General features: G+C 41.0%; 3 protein-coding genes across 8 annotated transcripts in view; 1 reads left to right on the forward strand and 2 right to left on the reverse strand.

Moving 5' to 3' along the window:
- LOC309381317 (protein adenylyltransferase SelO-like) overlaps positions 1 to 178 on the reverse strand; it is a 42531-nt gene extending 42353 nt beyond the window's left edge. The window contains exon 1 of the mRNA XM_081932188.1: positions 44 to 178. The gene's annotated coding sequence lies outside the window, so the exon portion shown is untranslated. The remainder of the gene's footprint in view (positions 1 to 43) is intronic.
- On the forward strand, positions 72 to 16962 carry PDSS1 (decaprenyl diphosphate synthase subunit 1). 4 transcript variants are annotated; one of them, XM_081932193.1, is made up of 11 exons: positions 72 to 381; positions 2202 to 2266; positions 3533 to 3662; positions 3789 to 3919; positions 4720 to 4865; positions 6368 to 6475; positions 6570 to 6679; positions 11597 to 11677; positions 11831 to 11944; positions 14004 to 14084; positions 15963 to 16962. In XM_081932193.1, exons 1-11 carry the CDS (start codon positions 211 to 213, stop codon positions 16101 to 16103), a joined length of 1278 nt encoding a protein of 425 aa, XP_081788319.1. In that variant the 5' UTR covers positions 72 to 210; the 3' UTR covers positions 16104 to 16962. The 4 variants fall into 4 exon arrangements, with proteins under 4 accessions (XP_081788319.1, XP_081788320.1, XP_081788322.1 ...); XM_081932194.1 differs by having other exon boundaries at positions 14165 to 16105; XM_081932196.1 differs by lacking the exons at positions 2202 to 2266; positions 3789 to 3919 and having other exon boundaries at positions 246 to 381.
- The window catches only part of ABI1 (abl interactor 1), a 100598-nt gene continuing 97374 nt past the window's right edge, over positions 16504 to 19727 (reverse strand). For all 3 annotated transcript variants that reach the window (XM_081932192.1, XM_081932191.1, XM_081932190.1), the window contains one exon: positions 16504 to 18952. In XM_081932192.1, coding sequence (XP_081788318.1) covers positions 18777 to 18952 — 176 coding nt within the window. In that variant the 3' untranslated portion in view covers positions 16504 to 18776. The remainder of the gene's footprint in view (positions 18953 to 19727) is intronic.

Consider the following 19727-nt stretch of genomic DNA (forward strand, 5'->3'; position numbering starts at 1 on the left):
CTTGAAGCGTTTCCTGGAAAGGAGCTCCGGGAGGCGGCATTACCAGACACGTTCACGTTCCCCAAGCCGGGGTTTCCGCGTCCGGGTCGCTGCTGCTGCTGCCGCTACCGCTACCACCGCAGCCGAGGCGATTGCGGGGTGGGCCTATTGCTATCTGAAAACAGCGGCAGCGACAGGCGTGGCCTCCTTGCCCGATCTGAATTAGAAGCCATGGCGCTCTGGTGTCGGCCTCGCTGCTGCTGCTGTTCCTGCGCCACTTCGTCCCGGACGGCGAGACTCTTGAGCAGCTTGCGAAGCTGCAGCTTGGAGAGCATCGGCGGCGGCGGCGGCGCTAACAAGCAGCCTGGCGATGAACTGGCGGCGCCGGCGCTGAAGACGGCCGTAAGTAGTGATGCACTTGGGGCGAATGGAGGTCAGGAAGGGAATGAATGGGTGCAGCGATTGTTGGTCCCGGCGGAGAAGCCGATTCCGGGGAGAGCTCCGGGTGAAGGAGGAAAGGGGTTGCGCCAGGACGCGCGCGGAGCTGGGACGGAAGGAAGCGCCTTGGGGAACCTCCAGAAGCAGCGTAGCGCTTGAAAACCAAGGCGTGGTTTACCAGCCCCGGTGCCCTGAGAATACGGGGCAACTGTAATATCCCGGTGCCCCTTGTCACTGGTGGGAATGGTATTCTTAAGAAAAAGCGAGGGGAGGAAGATCAAACGAAGAGCGGAAAGGGAAGCGTTTTCCAAGCCTGGCGCGCCGACTTAGGAAGTTAGTTACGCAAGGCCCCTTCAGCGGTGTTGGGGTGCAGCTGATGAGAGATGTCGCCTGGGGCATTTGGAGGGCACGGATGGCAGATAATGACTTAGATTAGCAGAAGGGCAAAGGAAGAAGGGTTTGCAGAGCTAATAAGCAGAGGCCAGAGAAAAGGAAAACAACAGTATTTCCTGCTGTACAAAACCTGTTACAGACTGCAGCAAGATGTGCTGATGGGGTTTGCTTGTCTTGAAGATATCTCTTAAAAGGCTTCAACATTGGAAATATTAACTGATCTCAGCTGCCTCACGCCTCTTCAATAGCTACGAATCTAACAGGGCATTATTCTCAATGGGCTATCCTGGCTGGTAAATAGGAGGCATGAATATTAGGTGTGTTTGTCACCTTGAGTTGGCCAAAGTATAAAAAAAGTGGGATAAAAAGTATTGTTGCTCCAACACATACCTAAGTTTGAGAAAACATGCTGTCTTTCAACCAGGTTCATCAATTCACAAGTTACTGGCCTGTACAAGATGTCAGAGTTGAAATAGGCATTTTTTTATTATTATTTTGTTCAGTCCATTGCATTCCATTGTAGAAACCCATTTTCACAATACTTCCAAACCAATTTCTTCAGGAGAAAGTATTGCAACAGTTCATGAGTTTAGTAATCAAAAAAGGAAGATAGATTGAAAGAAAGAAATTAAGAGATTTAAGCTAGTAATGATCTTTACAATATTTTCCAAATGAAAGAAATTTATGCTTCCCTCCTTCTATGGTTGCTAAAACCCATTGAGACAAATCCAGGGAACTTTTCTCTCCCCAGCTACGTGCCCATTTGTAAACTACTCAACATCTCTGCAGAAAAGTGGATATAAGGGGAAATATCTGTGGAGTGTGGTTTGATGTCTGAGCTTCAAAGATCCTATGCAAACAAATGGCAATAAAATCCATTGACCTCTTGGGTCTAATTTAGGACTTCTAATCTTGTTCAGTCAACTAACCTCATTCCGTCTTGTTCCCTTTCCACATGTTTGCAATGAAAAATGCCTTACCATAAAGATGACATAAAGATTTGCTCCCCCTCCTACTACTTTTTGCCTCCCTACCTGTGGCACCTACCCACCTGGTCTCATGGCCTCTATCCACAACATTCATCCACTCATCCACAATTCTTACCCACTAAATTGCTTACCTGGGACTTCCGTCTTTTCCCAAGTCGTATTCATTTGAAGTCTTCACTTAACCAATGTGGTCCTGGAGTTAGGATGACAACTGGAACTTACAGAATTATTGTCGCTAAGTGACATGCCATGTTATGTTGCACCTTACAATCACATCATTTAGCAACAGAAATTTTGATTCCAATTGCCACTATAACCTGTAGTAACTTTTGTTAATTCTATCTTAATTCTGCATAAAATATAGATAATAAATATCATTTTTTTTCTCTTCTCTTTCTGCAGAAATCTAGTTTTTTAGGGGAAAGACTGTGTCTATTTTTCCCAAAAATGTATAGTATATGTTGGCGGTAAGTTGAAAGCTTTTTACTGTATACATTATAAAAAATGTATACAGTCATACTAAAGTAGGTAACTTCAGTATCTTTTAAAGTTTGACTGTGAAGGATGCAACGAGATATTAAATTGCACGCATCATAACATTTAGTCTTTTTTCCATCTTTTGACAAATTACATTCAATATAAATCATTAAATCAATATTTAAGAACTTTTGAGAATCATAATATAAGCATGTTTTTAACATAGCAGCTGAAGCAACCAGAGCAAATTTTCTCATCTATTAAATTTCAAATTAAATAAAAATTAGAATAGCCAAAATCACATAGGAAATTGTATGAAATGTGATCCTTCTGCTGAAGTTTTTGCAAAATAGTGAGGAAGATAAAATCTTGTGAAACTTGGTGATCACTTGCAGTTTTGGCTATTATATACATGATATACACTTATGTATATGATATACACTTAATGTATATGTATATATCATATAAGGTACTGGTGCATCACCAAACATAAGAAATGTAGTGGAAACAGTGACAATAATTTCATATATTATATAACATGTAGCTTGGTGCTGGATTTTTTTGTTCTCCTGTTTTAGAGGAAGGAAAATAATTGCAGAATGGAATACTTGGTGGGGTTTTTTCCATTTGTTTAATTCAATACAAAATGACAACTTTTGCTTTATTCTCCATATGCATGCCCACACAAAGGTACAATATTTATTTTATTTATGTATCAGATTTAGAAACCATCTATGTCCCTCACAGAGATAATACATTTGAATAAAATGCTTAAACTTTTTTTCCTGGGGTTTTTCATAATTTCATAGATCCTAAACAGCTAGTCTTTTTCCATGATGTAGCTGCAGCAAGATGAGACTCAGAAACTAATAATTGTACTGGATGGGTCTCTAACCTGTTAAAACTTAGTTAAAACTTGGGCAGAGAGAGAGAGAAAGAAAAAGAGATCCATTGTGAATAGTAGAATTGCAAAATAACTGCTTCTAAAGGTATCTTAGCTGCTTAATGCAAACACAAGATCCACCCAAAATCTCCAAACTTAATGATTTTAGAAAACCTACTTCTTCCTTCTCAGAATTGATTGACTGAATGTTTTTTTTTAACTTTGTAGATAAGCTTGAAGAACTATTTCTTTTTCCGTATTTTTTTTTAAATTCAATTAGGATAGTAACAATAGTCTTATTTTTCTGGGCAGAAATGACCAAATTGCCTCAGTTACAGGGATTATGTTAATATTTTCTTTCTTCCCCAAAAAGGTTTGCTAGGTTTCAACATACAACAGTGCAAACTCATTGCTTTGGTAAAGCAGTCACCGATGAGCAACATAAAGATCCTTTTAAACTTGGAGGGAAAGACTTGAAATATCTGTATGAAGATATTAAAAAGGTAAATATGATTTTGGTGAGCTACGATAAGAAGCTCTAATAGATCATTCTTTAGATGGGACTTTATTGTCATAAAGCAAGTCTAGATTAGCAGATATATAGACAGGCTTTGTTTGGCTTTTTGCAGGAATTACGGGTTTCTACTTCAGAACTTAAAGAAATGTGTGACTACTACTTTGATGGTAAAGGGAAGGCCTTTCGACCAATTATTGTGGCACTAATGGCCAGAGCTTGCAATTTTCATCATAACAATTCTGGGTAAACATCTAATTTTTATTTTTGAATTGTTGCAGTTAAGGTTTGTTCCCATACAAAAGCAAGTAGTGAGAAGATTTAGCAGATATTCAACCTTCTTGTATTTAGTGGATGTCTCTTATTTAGAATAATTTCTCACCATGTGCGTTCCCTACACTACTGACTTACAGTATTTATTTTTCAAATTAAATTCTATACTTTTACATTAAATATGAAAGATTAATTTCATTATAAACTTCAGCTAAACTCGAAACATTAATCATGTGTTAGTTTTTATTAAACACTTTTACCTTTAAAAACAGAAAGAAAAACACAACAAAAAGAAAGAAAAAAACGAGACAAACATAACAATATAAAGTAGTTATACAGCCTTCTGTATCGGCATTCATGTTTAGCCTTTGTAGTTCTCCATTCTCCAGTGCCTTCCTATCGATTTTAACTTCTCTAAGAATGTAATAACAGTAGTACTAAAATTTTAATAATATTAATTGTTCATATCACAATTATATTTACATTATAGTCAATATTTTAAGTTTGCTAGTAATTAGTAACTTTGGTTAATTTTTATTCAATACTAGTTTAGGGAAAAAACCGCAAATTTTTATTTGAAGCATTAATCATGAATACCATTTCATTATTAGCAAGTCAACTGATAGAAGATTAGCAAGCTGGAACATGCCTATTTTCAAAATTTTTGAATCTGACTTGATATCTGCTGTCTTTTTCTGTATTGTTCAAGCTATTCTAAAACAGGGTTGACATGCTACATTTTTTCTTATCCTCTTCCCACGTTTCAATCTTAGAGAAGTGAAGGCAAACCAGCGCTCCGTAGCATTAATTGCAGAAATGATCCATACTGCTACGCTAGTTCATGATGATGTAATTGATGATGCTAATTCACGAAGAGGAAAAGTTACTGTTAATCAAATCTGGGGGGAAAGGAAGGCAAGTATTTTTTCGTAGCTATACAAAGCATTGTTGGAATGTTACTTGATTTATCTGCATGACACCAAATGGAGCAATGGAGTACAAGAAAGATTAATATACCCTGCTTTTCGGAGTATAAGACGCACCTAGCTTTTGGGGAAGAAAACAAAGGGAAAATATTTGCCTCTGCCTCCCAGCAATTTGCCTCCTTGCAGCAAACAGCAAACAGTACAGATGATACACGCTGTTCGTGATGTTACATTTCAGACTATACTTGTACAGATACTGTTAAGATTGATGTGGCTTTCTGGAAGTATACATTATTCTCTGGTAATTAAAATAGGATACAATAGCACTGGGCCTCTTCAGATCAAGCATTTATTTTAAAAAGCTTCTTCATTTTGTTAAGTTGTCTAAAACAATAATAAAGCAGTCTTTAAAAAACAATTCTAATAATTTGAACATTCGATGGGCATTTATAGTTATTGACTTAGGTTCTTGCAACAAACAGCCGGTTTCACTTTCAATTTCAGTTTCAGCACAGGCTTCCCGATGATCAGCTGTTTCAGGCTGCAGGGATTGCCATGGCCTATGCCACCTCCGCAAGCTCCTTTTTTCCTGTTTGCTGCAAGGAGGTAAATTGCTGGGAGGCAGAGGCCAAAGAGTTGGGGCTGATGGGTGAGCTACATTCGGTGTATAAGACGCACACAAGTTTTCGCCCTCTTTTAGGGGATAAAAATGCATCTTATACTCTGAAAAATAAAGTATATGTCCAAGGAAGAGCCCAGAGAAAAATCAACAATCAGTGAAACACCTAAAGTATCCAAGGATTGTTGATAAGTCCAGAAGCAGTTTACCACCTTCTCTAACCAGGGGCTTGGAAAGGAGCAAGATCACAATGGCTTGATTTAACGGTTTAGGTTTAGGACGAAAGTGAAATAATTGAAAGTAGATATTATTTTTTGTTTTTTAAAAAAGAAAACTCTAGTTCTTTCTAGATGCACAACAGTTGCAATTAAGCTTTGTATATGTGGGTGAAACTCCCAGAAACATATAATATATAAGGGTATTCAGGTTTGTTAGCTATGAGCAGATAATAGCTGTTGTTATAATAATTTAATGTAAATAAATAACTTGGTAGAAGTTAAGAGCGGAGCCTCACCCTGCTCTTGAATTTTCGCAAGAGAAAGGAATTAGGTGAAGGTTCTTTGGGTATAAAACAGTGTTTTTCAACTTTAGCAACTTTAAGATATATGGGCTTCAACTCCTATAATTCCTTTCCAATCTGTCATTATCATTCTAGCTTACAGTTTATGAAAAGAAAATATTTATATAAGTGAAGAAAAAAAATATAAAATGTGTACAATTCTTTGTAATTGCATTTCTGATGTTGCCTTCAGATTTATTTGTTGGCAGGTTCCCTGACTACTGTACAAGAATTTTTTTTTAAATGGTATGCAAACTGTAAAGTGAATAATGGTGCCAGCTAGAGTATTTTAAAATCAATTATTCTTTTTCAGGCAGTCTTAGCTGGTGATTTCATCCTTTCTACAGCATCTTTAGTTTTAGCACGTATTGGGAACACAACTGTCCTTTCTCTAATAACGCAAGTGATTGAAGATCTGGTGCGTGGTAAGGCTTTTTAGCAACATAACTAGAAATAACTGAATTTCCATTTCCTTGGCAATTAGTTGCTAAGACCGTTGATCTTTTTTACCTCTTACAGGTGAATTTCTCCAGCTGGGTTCCAAAGAAAATGAAAATGAGAGATTTTCTCACTACCTCGAAAAAACTTTTAAGAAGACTGCAAGTCTTATAGCACACAGCTGTAAAGCAGTATGTACGTTCCATCTTTTCTGTTAATTTATCTTAATGTGTGGAGGAGAGACAGATTAGGAATTGGAAGACTGAACCATTTTTTCAACAAGCCTATGAATATAACAAGGGCTTTGACAAAATGGCTGCAGTGGTATCTTTGGTTCGTTTTCCAGAGAGAGAAATAAGAGAGAAAATAACTTAACCAGTACATAAAACCTAATGAAAAAGTGGGAGCTTCATTCAAAAAAAAAAAAAAACAGTTATGATGAACTTAGTTTTCTGCGTCACCAGTTTCAGAAAAGGCATTGAGCTTTTGGGAATAACTTGATTGAGCAAATAATGGTTTTACAGTCGTGATGCTATCAAGGTGTTTCTTAGCATTTCAGTAAATGGAGTTCTTTGAACTTTCTTTGATTCACCTTTTGCTGCATTATATCAGGTGATTCTAAGAAGACAGGAGAAATACTAAACAGATATTCCCAACCTTTTTTTAATGCATATCACAATAAAAAAGGAGCCCGTTAAATAAGCCATGGTTTAACAATGCAGTGTTTTCAGGAAGTGTATTGTGTGTGCCTCCCCAGATAGTGTCTGCAGAATTCCAAAATCACACAGAATTATGTTTTGCTTAGAATCTCGTAAGAGTTCCCACCTGAATTCTTATCACTTACTGGATGAGAAAGTATCAGAAATCTGATGATTTCTTGAAATTTTGGCCATTTAAAAAATATATGTTGGCAACCAAACCAAACACCTCACATAGCATCTTAAAAAAATTACAGATTACACTAAACCTAGCCTACAATTAGAGACCATAGATGGGCAAACTAATAGCTGGAGGGTCAATTCTATCTTGATCATATGCATTCTTAATCTAGAATTAGATATAAGGCTGTTCCAGATGAAAAATCAGTATTAGATTAGCGTAGAAGTTGGACCCTAGATCCTTAGACTACTAGTATGCTTGGAAAGTGAGGTCCTGGTAGAAGGCACCATTTTTTTCTCGCATGCTTCGGAAGGATCTGGCCAGAGCGATTCATGTCTTAGTGAATTCTGGATAGGGTTTATCTTGAAAAATAGAGCAAGTGCAAATATTTTTAGTAGTATATTTCATAGAGTGGATCACACAATTTTGTAAGAAGATACTACATTATTTACAATCATAGTTTAAAAGTGCTGGTTTAAAGCCAAAAGGTTTGGCACCTTAAATAAATTAGTAAAGTTAATAAAAACGGTAGTTAATTATGGGTCCCTCAACATTTGTTATAGTGCTTCTCTTTATGTTACAATGAAATTTGATGATGACTGTAAAACTAACAAAACATTTTGCAATCACAATCTTATATGTGTTAGCTTCTCTGCAGTTATATATGTGCAATTATATTAAATACTTAAAAGTGAATCAATTTTTGGATATAAAGGTAACTCTGTCTATTTGTTTATCTATCTCTCTATCTCTGTGACTATCTTGTCTGTCTGTCTGTCTGTCTGTCTGTCTGTCTATCTATCTATCTATCTATCTATCTTTCATTTCATTTTTCATTTATTAGCACTTATATACCGCCCCCTCTCCCGAAAGGGACTCGGGGCGGTGTACAGTCCATATTAAAAAACACCAAATAAAATACATGTATGCATAGGAGGAGGATAAAATAGGCCAAAACTGTACAGCTAATAAATAAACAATATAAGAATTTAAAATATCATACAATTTATGCACTATCCCTCTAAAAACCCGTAAAAAGTATATGCCAGGGGGGCAGACGTTGTAAATTATGCCAAACCAGCCAGTCGGAACAGGTGTGTCTTCAGTTTCTGTCGGAAGGAGCGGAGGTCAGTAGTGGTTCTAATGTCGGGGGGGAGGTCATTCCAGAGGGTTGGGCCCATCACAGAGAAGGCCCTACTCCTCGGTGTCGCCCGTTGGCATTGCCTCGTGGACGGCACCAGGAGAAGGCCCTCCCTGTGAGAGCGGATTGGCCGCAGGGATGTGTGCGGGAGGATGCGATCCCGCAGGTAACTAGGCCCTATGCCATGGAGCGCTTTAAAGATGGTAATCAGAACCTTGAACCGCACCCGAAAGACCACAGGTAGCCAGTGCAGCTCGCGCAGGAGAGGTGTTACGTGGGAGTACCTAGTACTCCCCATGACTACCCGCGCGGCTGCGTTCTGGACTAGCTGCAGTCTTCGGGCGCGACCCAAGGGAAGCCCCATGTAGAGAGCGTTACAGTAGTCCAGGCGAGACGTCACCAGCGCATGAGTGACTGTGCGTAGGGCATCGCGGTCCAGAAGGGGGCGCAATTGGCGCACCAGGCGAACCTGGTGGAACGCCCCCCTTGCCACGGCTGCCACATGGTCATCCATTGACAGCCGGGCATCTAGGAGGACGCCCAAATTGCGCGCCCGTTCCACAGGGGGCAATTGCTCGCCCCCTATGGCCAGTGATGGAATTAACTGGCTGAACCGAGGTGCTGGTAGCCACAGCCACTCAGTCTTGGAGGGGTTGAGTTTGAGTCTGTTGTCCCCCATCCAGACCCCGACGGCTTCCAAACACCGGGACATCACTTCGACAGCCTCGTTGGGGTGGCTTGGGGTTGAAATGTACAGCTGCGTATCATCAGCGTACAGATGGTACTCAACCTCAAAGCCACGGATGATCTCACCCAGCGGCTTCACATATGCGTTGAACAAAAGGGGCGAGAGGACCGACCCCTGCGGCACCCCACAAGAGAGTGGCCTCGGGGTCGACCTCTGCCCCCCAGTCAACACATATTGCATCCGGCCGGAGAGGTAGGAGCCGAACCACCGTAAAACGGTGCCTCCGACTCCCATCCCCTCCAGCCGGCGCAATAGGATACCATGGTCGATGGTATCAAAAGCCGCTGAGAGATCTAATAGGACCAGGATAGAGGAACAACCTCTATCTCTGGCCCTCCAGAGATCATCCACCAACGCGACCAAGGCTGTCTCGGTGCTGTGCCCGGGTCGGAAGCCGGACTGGCGTGGGTCTAGATATACGGATTCGTCGAGGTGCCGTGGAAATTGCTGCGCCACCGCATTCTCAACAACCTTCGCTAAAAAGGGAAGGTTGGAGACTGGACGATAATTAGCTAGCTCCATTGGGTCAAGTGAAGGCCTCTTGAGCAGGGGCTTCACCACCGCCTCTTTCAAGGCAGCCGGTAAGAAGCCCTCACCCAACGAGGCGTTCACCAGGCCCAGAAGCCAGCTTCGCGTCACCTCCCAGGATGCCAGTACCAACCAGGAGGGGCACGGGTCCATTGAACATGTGGTGGGTCGTAGCCGTCCCCGTAACCCGTCTAAATCCTCGGGGGCAACAGAGTCAAACTCCTCCCAGAGTGGACTCACAAGACTCACTGATGTCGGCTCGTCCGGACCACTGGGGGGGGCCCATCCGCTCCGGATCTGAGCGACTTTGTCTTGCAGATATTCTCCAAACTCCTCTGCTCTTCCCTGCAAGGGCGCCTCCCGCGTCTCCTGCAACAGGAGAGAGCGGGTCACCCTAAACAGGGCGGCAGGGCGGTTATCCGCAGACGCAATGAGAGCGGCACAATGCCTACGTTTGGCCGCTTTCAATGCCACAAGGTAAGTCCGTAAAAAGGCTCTTACCTGTGTCCGGTCAGATTCGGAGCGTGAGGACCTCCACCTGCTCTCTAGACGTCTCCTATGGCGCTTCATCACCCTGAGCTCCTCGGTATACCAAGGGGCCCGGGTGGCTCGCTGCCGCAGGAGAGGTCGCAGAGGCGCGACCCGGTCTAAGGCCCCCGCCGTCGCCCTATTCCAGGCGTCGACTAGGTCCTCCGACCGAGCGCGGGTTAGGGCTACAGGTAACGGCCCAAGCTCCGCCTGGAACCTATCCGGTTCCATCAAGTGCTTGGGGCGGTACCAGCTTGAACATACTGGTTCCGCCTCCTCGCGGTGGAGGGTAGCGCCAGGGAAGTCGAGCCGGAGATATGAGTGATCTGACCATGACAGGGGCATAATCTCTAAATCCCCTATTCCCAGATCACTCGTCCACTGTTCAGATACAAAGATAAGGTCCAGTGTGTGGCCGCCTTCATGTGTGGGGCCCTGAATTAGTTGGGTCAGGCCCATGGCTGTCATGGAAGCCATGAACTCCCGAGCCACCTCAGACGCTGCTCCCGTCGACGGCAGGTTGAAATCCCCCATAACCAAGAGTCTGGGAATCTCAACCGCCGTCTCCGAGACCAGCTCGAGGAGCTCGGGCAGGGCCGCTGACGTATAGCGAGGAGCCAAGTATACAATCAGCAGACCCCACTGCCTCCCTGGGCCCCATTTCATACCCAGCGACTCACACCCGGGTATCTGAGGAACAGTGAACTCCCTCGGCTCTAGACGGTCCCGTATAACTACCGCCACCCCACCACCCTTACCGAGGGCCCGAGGCTGATGGAATGCACGGAAACCCGGTGGGCACATTTCCACGAGGGGTAAACCACCCTCGTGGCCCAACCAGGTTTCCGTTATCCCTGCAAGGTCTAGCTCCCCCTCCGAGATCAACTCGTTAATGAGGGGGGCCTTGTTGGTCACAGACCTTGCATTGCAGAGCATCAGCCTAAGGCCCTGGCTCTGTAGTTCCCGACCACCTAGGCTGCGGGGGTTGGTACAAGCGACCGGGCGTAGCCAGCAGCCACGGTCTCTATCTATCTATCTATCTATCTATCTATCATCTATTTATATCCCCAAAACTCTTCAGACTTTTGGAAGACCCTGCTTTTAATGCTGTCTTGTTGCTATTGGTCTTTCCCACAGCTTTAATTTTTTTAAAACTCTTTATATATAAAGATGGACTGGACAGAATGTAGCTATTGATGTCTGTTTCTCTGTTGTTAGTGGATGAATTATTCACATATGAATAGTGGGAAATAACCAATGATTCTGTTCTTTTTTCCTTTTCAGGTTTCTGTATTAGGCTGTCCTGATCCAAAAGTTCATGAAATTGCATATCTATATGGAAAAAACCTTGGGATAGCATTTCAGGTAGCGTATAAAGAATGATGACAAGAGTTTTTAATCAGTCAAATAAAATGCTAAAAAGGGAGAGGTTTGGAGCATTTATACATGTATGCTTCACTTAGATCATTGCAAGGTTATCTTGTAAACTTTGTATTGTATATTCTTCATTTACTGTAGCTGGTAGATGATGTGCTGGATTTTACATCATGTTCTGAACAGCTAGGAAAGCCTACATCAGCGGACCTTAAACTAGGAATAGCTACTGGACCCGTCTTATTTGCTTGTCAGCAGGTATGAACAACAGAGACTGTACTTTCTTCCCAAGATATTACATTTTATTTATGCTAAAATTTAGAAGTATTGTTGTGTATGCATGCTTTGAAGGGGAAAAAAAGGAAGATGCTTAAAGGAAGGAAAGGTAGCCTCCACAGATGCTTTTCAGATCAGAAGCAATAAAAGATACTACCCTTAATTGGTTTCTTATTATCCTAAATCAAATTAGCAACACGGTTAAGTTTATTGACAGGATCATTACAAGTTCATGGTAGAAACCTGTCTGAGTTTGAGTATTCCAAGGTTTTACATAGTTGGAAGTTGCATTTAACCTTCATATTAACTGGCAATAGGGCTTCGATTCAACTGTATCTGATTCTTGAAGGCTGCCTGGACAGATCCCTGTAAGTTTTTTACCAACATTTTTCAGAAGTGGTTTGCCATTGCCCCCTTTCTAGGGCTGAGAGACAGTGAGTGAGTGGCCTAAGGTGGGATTAGAACTCCTGGTCTCCCCATTTCTAGCCTGTTCCTTTAACCACTTTGTAAACTGGTTCTCAATTTGTGGTTTATCCATGCTTTTTAAAAACAAACTTCATTGGCTTGTTGAATATAACACACTAACAATGCGATGGCTCAGTGGTTAAAAACTGGAAATTTGACAGCCCAAGTTGGAGACTCAAGCACTGTGAAGTGAATCAGAATAGAGCTGGAAAGGACCTTGGAGGTCTTCTAGTCCAGCCTCTCTGCTCAAGCCGGAGTTCCTTTACCATTTCAGACAAGTGACTGCCCAGTCATATCTTAAAAACCTCCAGTGATGAAGCCCTATAACTTCTGAAAGCAAGCTGTTCCACTGGCCAATTGTCCCCACTGCCAGGAAGTTTCTCCTCAATTCCAGGTCACTTCTCTCCTTATTAGTTTTCATCCAGTGTTTCTTGTCCTGCCCTCTGGTGCTTTGGAAAATAAGTTGACCCCCACCTCTTCTTTGTGGCAACCTCTCAAATACTGAAATACTGCTATCATGACCCTTCAGTCCTTATTTTCTCCAGGCTGCTTCAAATCCTGCAACCGTTTTTCATGTTTTAGTCTCCAGTCCTGTTACTAGCCTCAGTTTCTTATCACCTAGCAGTCTGAAAGCATGCAAATGCAAATAGGCACCACTTCAGTGGGACAGTTACAGCCTTCCATGCACTTTGGCATAGTCATGCTGGCCATATGATATAGAAATGGACAATTCTGATTTCCTTGGCTAAGAAACAGAGATGAGCAATGCTCTCTAGAGTCAGACAGGACTGGAAAGAGGAAAGCTTTACTTTTATAAAACACACTAAGCCAAAGTCAGTCAAACGCTAGATGTGAAGTCAGTTTTTTGAAGTGAAGTTTTGCTAAATCATTCAATCCATTTTCTGCACCCCATACGAAAATTCACAAACTAATATAAAAGTGATGCTCTTTCTTTTCAGTTGAGCCTGATAACTTATTGAATTCAAGGGATTGCAAAGATTTGAGTACAGTAATTTTTTTATTGTAATCAATAGGGAAGGATAATAAAGCTTGTAAGTCCTGGCCAAATTACACTGTTGAAAAAGAAAATTCTAATGTTTGGGCCAATTTGTCACACATCTATACACACTAACTCATATAGAATCCAGCACTGTAGTTGGAGTTGTTTTGTTTTTTCAAATGACAATTTCTTTCCTAAATATATCGTGATCCATTCTGGGAAATGAATTAAAGTGAAACAGACATTTTCAGATCATCAACTCAGTTTCACTTGGTTTGAGCACTGTCAGATAGCATAACTTCTTGCCTTCATTTGAGAGTCCCCAGTATGACTAGCACTGATAATGTTATCTAGTTAGGCTAATGAAAATCTGCAAGAAAACAAGCAAGCTCAGAGAGCACCCAGGACCCCTTAGTCCCCAGTTACTTCCGCGAGGTTGCTTCCGATAGAATTGTGGATCGTGAGAAAAACATCCAGCAAGCTACAAGAAGACCCTTACGTAGCTGTGCCTGGATTTGGAATGCATCAGTAGGCAAACTGCCAAGGATGGGGCAATCATACTTTTCTATTTTCTAGTTCCCAGAAATTAATGCCATGATAATGAGGCGATTCACTTACCCAGGCGATGTCAAACGTGCCCAGGAATTTGTATTACAGGTAAGACAAAACCTTCATTAAAAGTAGCAGTAGCTAAAGAAAATTTGGTATACTCTTTATGATTTCACTCTTCCTTGCAGACCAAACATCAAATCATACAATGTTGATTGAAATACATCTGGTCCTCGCTTAACAACCACTGTTGGGACCTGCAACACTATTGCTAAGCGAGACATCAAATGACCACGATGCTTACAATCTCATTTCCACTGTGGTCATTAAGCGAGACATCACGTGACATGACTTGCGGTTTTACTATCAGCTTCTCTGTTTGATTCTGCTTACCCGAAATGCAAGGACTGATTGTAATTATTTTTTCAGTATTGTCATAACTTCAAAAAATAACTAAACAGGGCAGTTGTTAAGCAAGGACTACCTCTTTATAGTTTTTAGGGAAAACACACCATGCTAGCATTGACATCCTGTATGTCTGATTCTTTTATTCTATGATTAAAGTTACAACATCTGTAATAAATCCATGTACATGCTACAGCAATTATATATTAGCACAGATTAAATATTTTAATAAGACAATGCTATTTTGAAAGAAAATATATTCATGAGTTTTTTGCATAGAACTGTTCAAATGTTCATATCTTCATGGTCAAGATATTCCTGTATAGAATCCAAATGTTCACGGAGAGTCATTGTAGTGTAGTAATTAAGGATGGGACTAGAAAATAGGCCCAAATTCAATACCATCTTCAGCTATGAAAATGCATAGAACTTTGAGCCAAGTCATTTTGTTTTAGCCCTGACTTATTCAAAGGATTGTTGTATGGCAGGGGTGTCAAACTGATGGCCTGCAGTCCAAATGCATCACATCCAGGCCACGCCCACCCCAGCTCCACGAATGGGGGAAATGTGATATATCACGTGATGGTAATGTGATGCTGCGAGTTTGACACTCTTGTTATATGGGATAAAGGAAAGGGAGATACATACATCTCCCATATACTGTATTTTTTGCACTCTTAAGACGTATCCGACCATAGGATGTACATTAGTTTTAGAGGAGGAAAAGGGGGGGGGGGGTAGCTGCTGAGCATCTGATTGGTGGTTGGATCGATCTCCTGGAACACCGCCGATCACTGCCATTGAGTGACGGTGATGGGTGGTGGCAATCCCTGCTACCTAGAACATCTGATTGGCAGTATTCTGGAAAGCCAAGCCAATCACCGATCACCTGCTCGACAGCGAAGACTCCAGTGTTCCCCGGTGGCAGTGAATGGTGACAGCAGTGACAGGCACCAACCCCCTTGCCACAATATTCGGTCTATAAGACACACGGACATTTCCACCCACTTTTTTGGGGGGAGGGGAGAAATACATCTTATAGTGCAAAAAATACAGTAAGTTGTCTTTAGCTCCTGCGGGGATGTACATCTAGTACAGTGCTTTTCAAACCTGGCAACTTTTAAGATGTGTGCACTTCAACTCCCAGAATTCCTCAGCCTCCAAACTGCTGAAGAATTCTAGGAATTGAAGTCCGCACATCTTAAATTTGCCAAGTTTGAAAAAAACACTGATCTAACAGAAGATCATACTGAAAATGGATCAGGTAAGTATTGTCTTGGTAATTCATGCAAGATTCTCTCAGCAGACTGCCAATTTTTATATTTGGCGAGTTGGGCATATCAGGTGTTGTTTAAGACTAAAGGAACATTTTCGTAAATCATGGCATCCATGGAGGTATAAAGCACATTGGAGATAGGGAACTTTTCAAAGTAACTTAAATCTACATTTAAGTTGTATGGATCTATAAAATGCAGTTCTAAAAAAAGAGTCAGCTAAACTCTCACATAACCAATTGCAGAATGAGGAAGCAGCAGCTTTGTGCGGTTCACTAACTCCTTTAATATTTTGGTCTTTTCTTAGAGTGGTGGCATACAGCAAACAAACTACCTCGCACAGCGTTATTGCCATGAGGCAGTGAAGGAGATTAGCAAGCTTCGACCATCTCCAGAAAGAGATGCTCTTATGCAGCTGGCAGAGATTGTCTTGTCTCGGGACAAATAATCCTCTTCTTCTTACTGGTGATTCTGGCAGCTATTTTACCAGACTGTGCCTAAATTGTTTCAGAACATCTTGGCTTGCTTCTGGTGGAGTTCCCATTTTTTTAAAAAAAGTTTTCCTAGTTAAGTAACTAGGCTTATAAAATGCTTTTATTGAAGAAAGCCTTATGCAACAGTGAAACACAATCAGTCTGTTAAATTGATAGCAGCACGTGGTACCTATGTTTTTAATGAAGAGGTTTCTTGTTTTATGTGGGCATTTGTTTGCACTGTTAACTATTGATGCTGAAGGCCACAAACAATAAAATACAATCAGTGTATTAAATTATTTCTGCAGTTCCTCATGTGTGCTGGGAGTATAACCAACTCCTCGAATAATTAGATTGCCTGTTAGAATTTCAAAGTACCCAGAAAATTAAAGAATGGTTTATTATAAAAGACTGTACATACTTGTTATAATTAAAACAGGTTATATACAAATCAAGAAGTGTTCCAATTTATAAAGGGAATACAAATATGTTTCATGGGTTGCTGTTTGACGTTCAGAAATAACATGTTAACAATCAGGAAAAGGCAAATAAAGCAGTTAGGTTCATTTAAGGAACAACAAGGCAAGGGATCTTTCAATATTGAATGTTGATAGATAATAATATTGTTCTTGTATTTAGTACACTTTCTTTTTCGTTCTCTAATGCCCATTAGGACAGTGATTGAGCCCAAATAAAATTTTACTATACAAAGCAACAAATCCCTTTATGATTTAACTTGGGTACTATCCAAAACTAGAAATGTGACCTGACTTTGTGCTCAAACTGGAGATGTTCTACTCCTAAAAGCCATTTGGATGGCACAACAATCTTTTCCACATAAGCTGTTCTGGTTCCTTTAGTGGGATGTCTGACTAGAAACAGCACTGTTATGGAAATATATTCCTGTTAAGCCGGCAAGAGCTGTATTCCTAGATAGGCGCTACTTAAATATAGTGATGTGGTGGGGGAAATCAGAAAATTTCCCAGTGATGAAAATTTACTTTCACTCAGCAGAGCAAGAGACTTTTATAGTTTTAAACAGAAGAGTCACTTGGGATTGATTGTTTGTTCGCTCACCTTCTGCAAATTCATCTACTTTTGCAATGTGTCATTAAAGCTCCTCTCTTAAGGCAGTTCTACAGCAAAAGGCTGCTTGCTACAGGAAAAGTACCACTGCAGCAAAAATTAAAAAGTGATTAAATATTTAATTCACCTATCTTGTGGTGCATCATCATTATAATCTTCACTATCCCGTGCCACACACTGGTAGCTAAGAAGAGAAGCAGATTTCTGCTCTAAAACTGCTCCCAGATCACTGCAACCTGGTTAGTAACCTAAAAAGGAAACTAATGGGCATTTTAGCAAGCAAGAACAAACTTTGCTTTATACTTCTTCCTCTCAGTCTTTTAGTGATGTGCTTTCTGTTTTCAGTAGTTGCTACTCAAAAGTCATGGGTAGTATCCTTTACTAATGAATAAGCCAAATAATAAGTGCAATCTGATTAAATGGTAACCTGCAGATGTGTAATTTCCCTTTATTGGGATGTTAAGGACCGGCAAAAAAAAAATGACCCTGTTGATAAGGGGGAAATTTGGTAAGTCAACATGCTTCAATATTGCTTTGCAAAGCAAGGCAAGCCAACGAAAGTAATGGACAAGACCTTTGGTTCATTTATGTATTTATGAATGGAAAAGTCAATGCAATTTTACTCATTAAAAACTCGGGTACAAATTACACACACATCATAAGACCACCCATCTTTGATTCACATGGACATATTCGATAAGAGACTCAAAGGACTCACTGGAATAGACTCTTAGTGAAAGTACTCCAGTAAAAGATTACAACAAATTGGAAGCATCTTGGATTTTCAGAAGAAAGTGTAATTCAATACATAAGTTTTTTATGCATGCTTTTAAACAAATACTATATTTTGAGGATGAGCAATAGTCTAAATAAAGGTAAATGACCAGCATTATTAAACTTTTCAACCAGATTTAAAGTTAGTCTAACAGTTGTTAGTTTATCAAGCTGCTGCACTGAGAAAAGAAAACAATGGCACGATTTGAATCTTGAGTCATTAAATAGTTTATACCCTACTTCCCCAGAATATTTAGGCTGGTCGTAGAAAACAACGCATAGGTAAATAAGCATAATCAGTAATAAACAGTTCAGTTATTTGCAAAACAGAATAGTTTTTTCTTGGAATGTTCTGTTTCTCCCTCTAAAATGGACCAATCCAATCATTCTGTGGTTGTATGTTTCTGGAAGTGTATCTTCCAGAACACGAACTAGTTTGTAGAACTCTCGTTTTAGAAGCAAAAGGTGAACACCCTGATTCTCTTCCTGATCCCCCCAAAAAAGACTTCTGGAAACACAAACCTCACTAGAATGTTCAGACTGGGCCATTCTGGGGAAAATACCAAACTTCTGAGAACAAACCATTCCATTCTGCACACCCCTAAAACATTTGTTCATTTTACAAACTCCAGAAACAGATGCTTACAGATGAACATTCAATCATGCCATTTAAACAGTATGGCCTGGAAAGGATGTGCACATTTTAAGGAGCATTAAGACAAGTGTTAATTTACCCTTTGTAGATCATTATGGCATGACTGAAGGCAAAGCCTGGCCCGAAAAAAGAATTAATCTGCATAGTGCATGATTGATTCGACATAATTTCCAGGAAACAGGCCAGTCACTCTGTTGCATACACCTTCATACCAACCATCATCATTCTTCTTTATCACATAAATGATTGCTCCCTCCATAAACGATAGTTCATCGTCCTTGTCCTTTGTGTAGTCATATATGGCAACAACTAGAAAAATGGAAAGAGAGATACCAATGAATTTTGTCACAAGTTGTTCTAAAATCATTTCTAGGGTTTTCATGTCAATTCAGATTTTTCATTCTAGATTCTTATCTCTGTCTCTCCCACTCCTTCCTTCCACTGCTCTTTTTTTCCTCCTGTTTTTCCCATAAAAGTAACGCTGTGAAGTGGTTTGCGCTGGAAAAAGAGGGATTGACCCAAAGTCACCCAGCTGGGTGGGACTAGAACTCTCCACAGTTTCATAGTTCCTAGAAAATACTCCTTAACCATACATCAATTTTATCTTGCAGGAACAAATTAAGTGGGTATGAGATTTAGTCAGTACCAGACTCACTGAACAGTTGAAATACTATTTCTGCGTTCTAGTTCCCGTGTTTTCCCGAAAATAAGACCCTGTCTTATTTATTGTTTTGCCAATAAAAAGGCACCATGTTTATTTTCGTCGGTCTGTGTGTGTGTGTCACCTCACTTGCGCATGTTGTCCCCAGCCTCTTTTTCACTGTCAGAGGCCTTCAGGAAGTTCTTCTGCGGCTGGCAAGGCTTTCCTGAAGGCCTCTGCAACTGATAACACAGCTCCGGATCAATCGATCCAGAGCTCTATTATCAATTGCAGAGGCCTTCAGGAAAGCAGGCTACAGAAGAAATGGGCCGGCAAGGCAGATGTTGGGGTGTGCGAGGCCTGGCTGCAACTGTAGTAGGGCAGCTTCACCCCGCTATCCCCAATCTAGCTTAATTTTTACCCATGCACCCTGGAGTGGGCGGG

The sequence above is a fragment of the Natrix helvetica genome (genome assembly GCF_964273705.1).
Source record: "Natrix helvetica genome assembly, chromosome: Z".
Lineage (NCBI taxonomy): Eukaryota > Metazoa > Chordata > Lepidosauria > Squamata > Natricidae > Natrix > Natrix helvetica.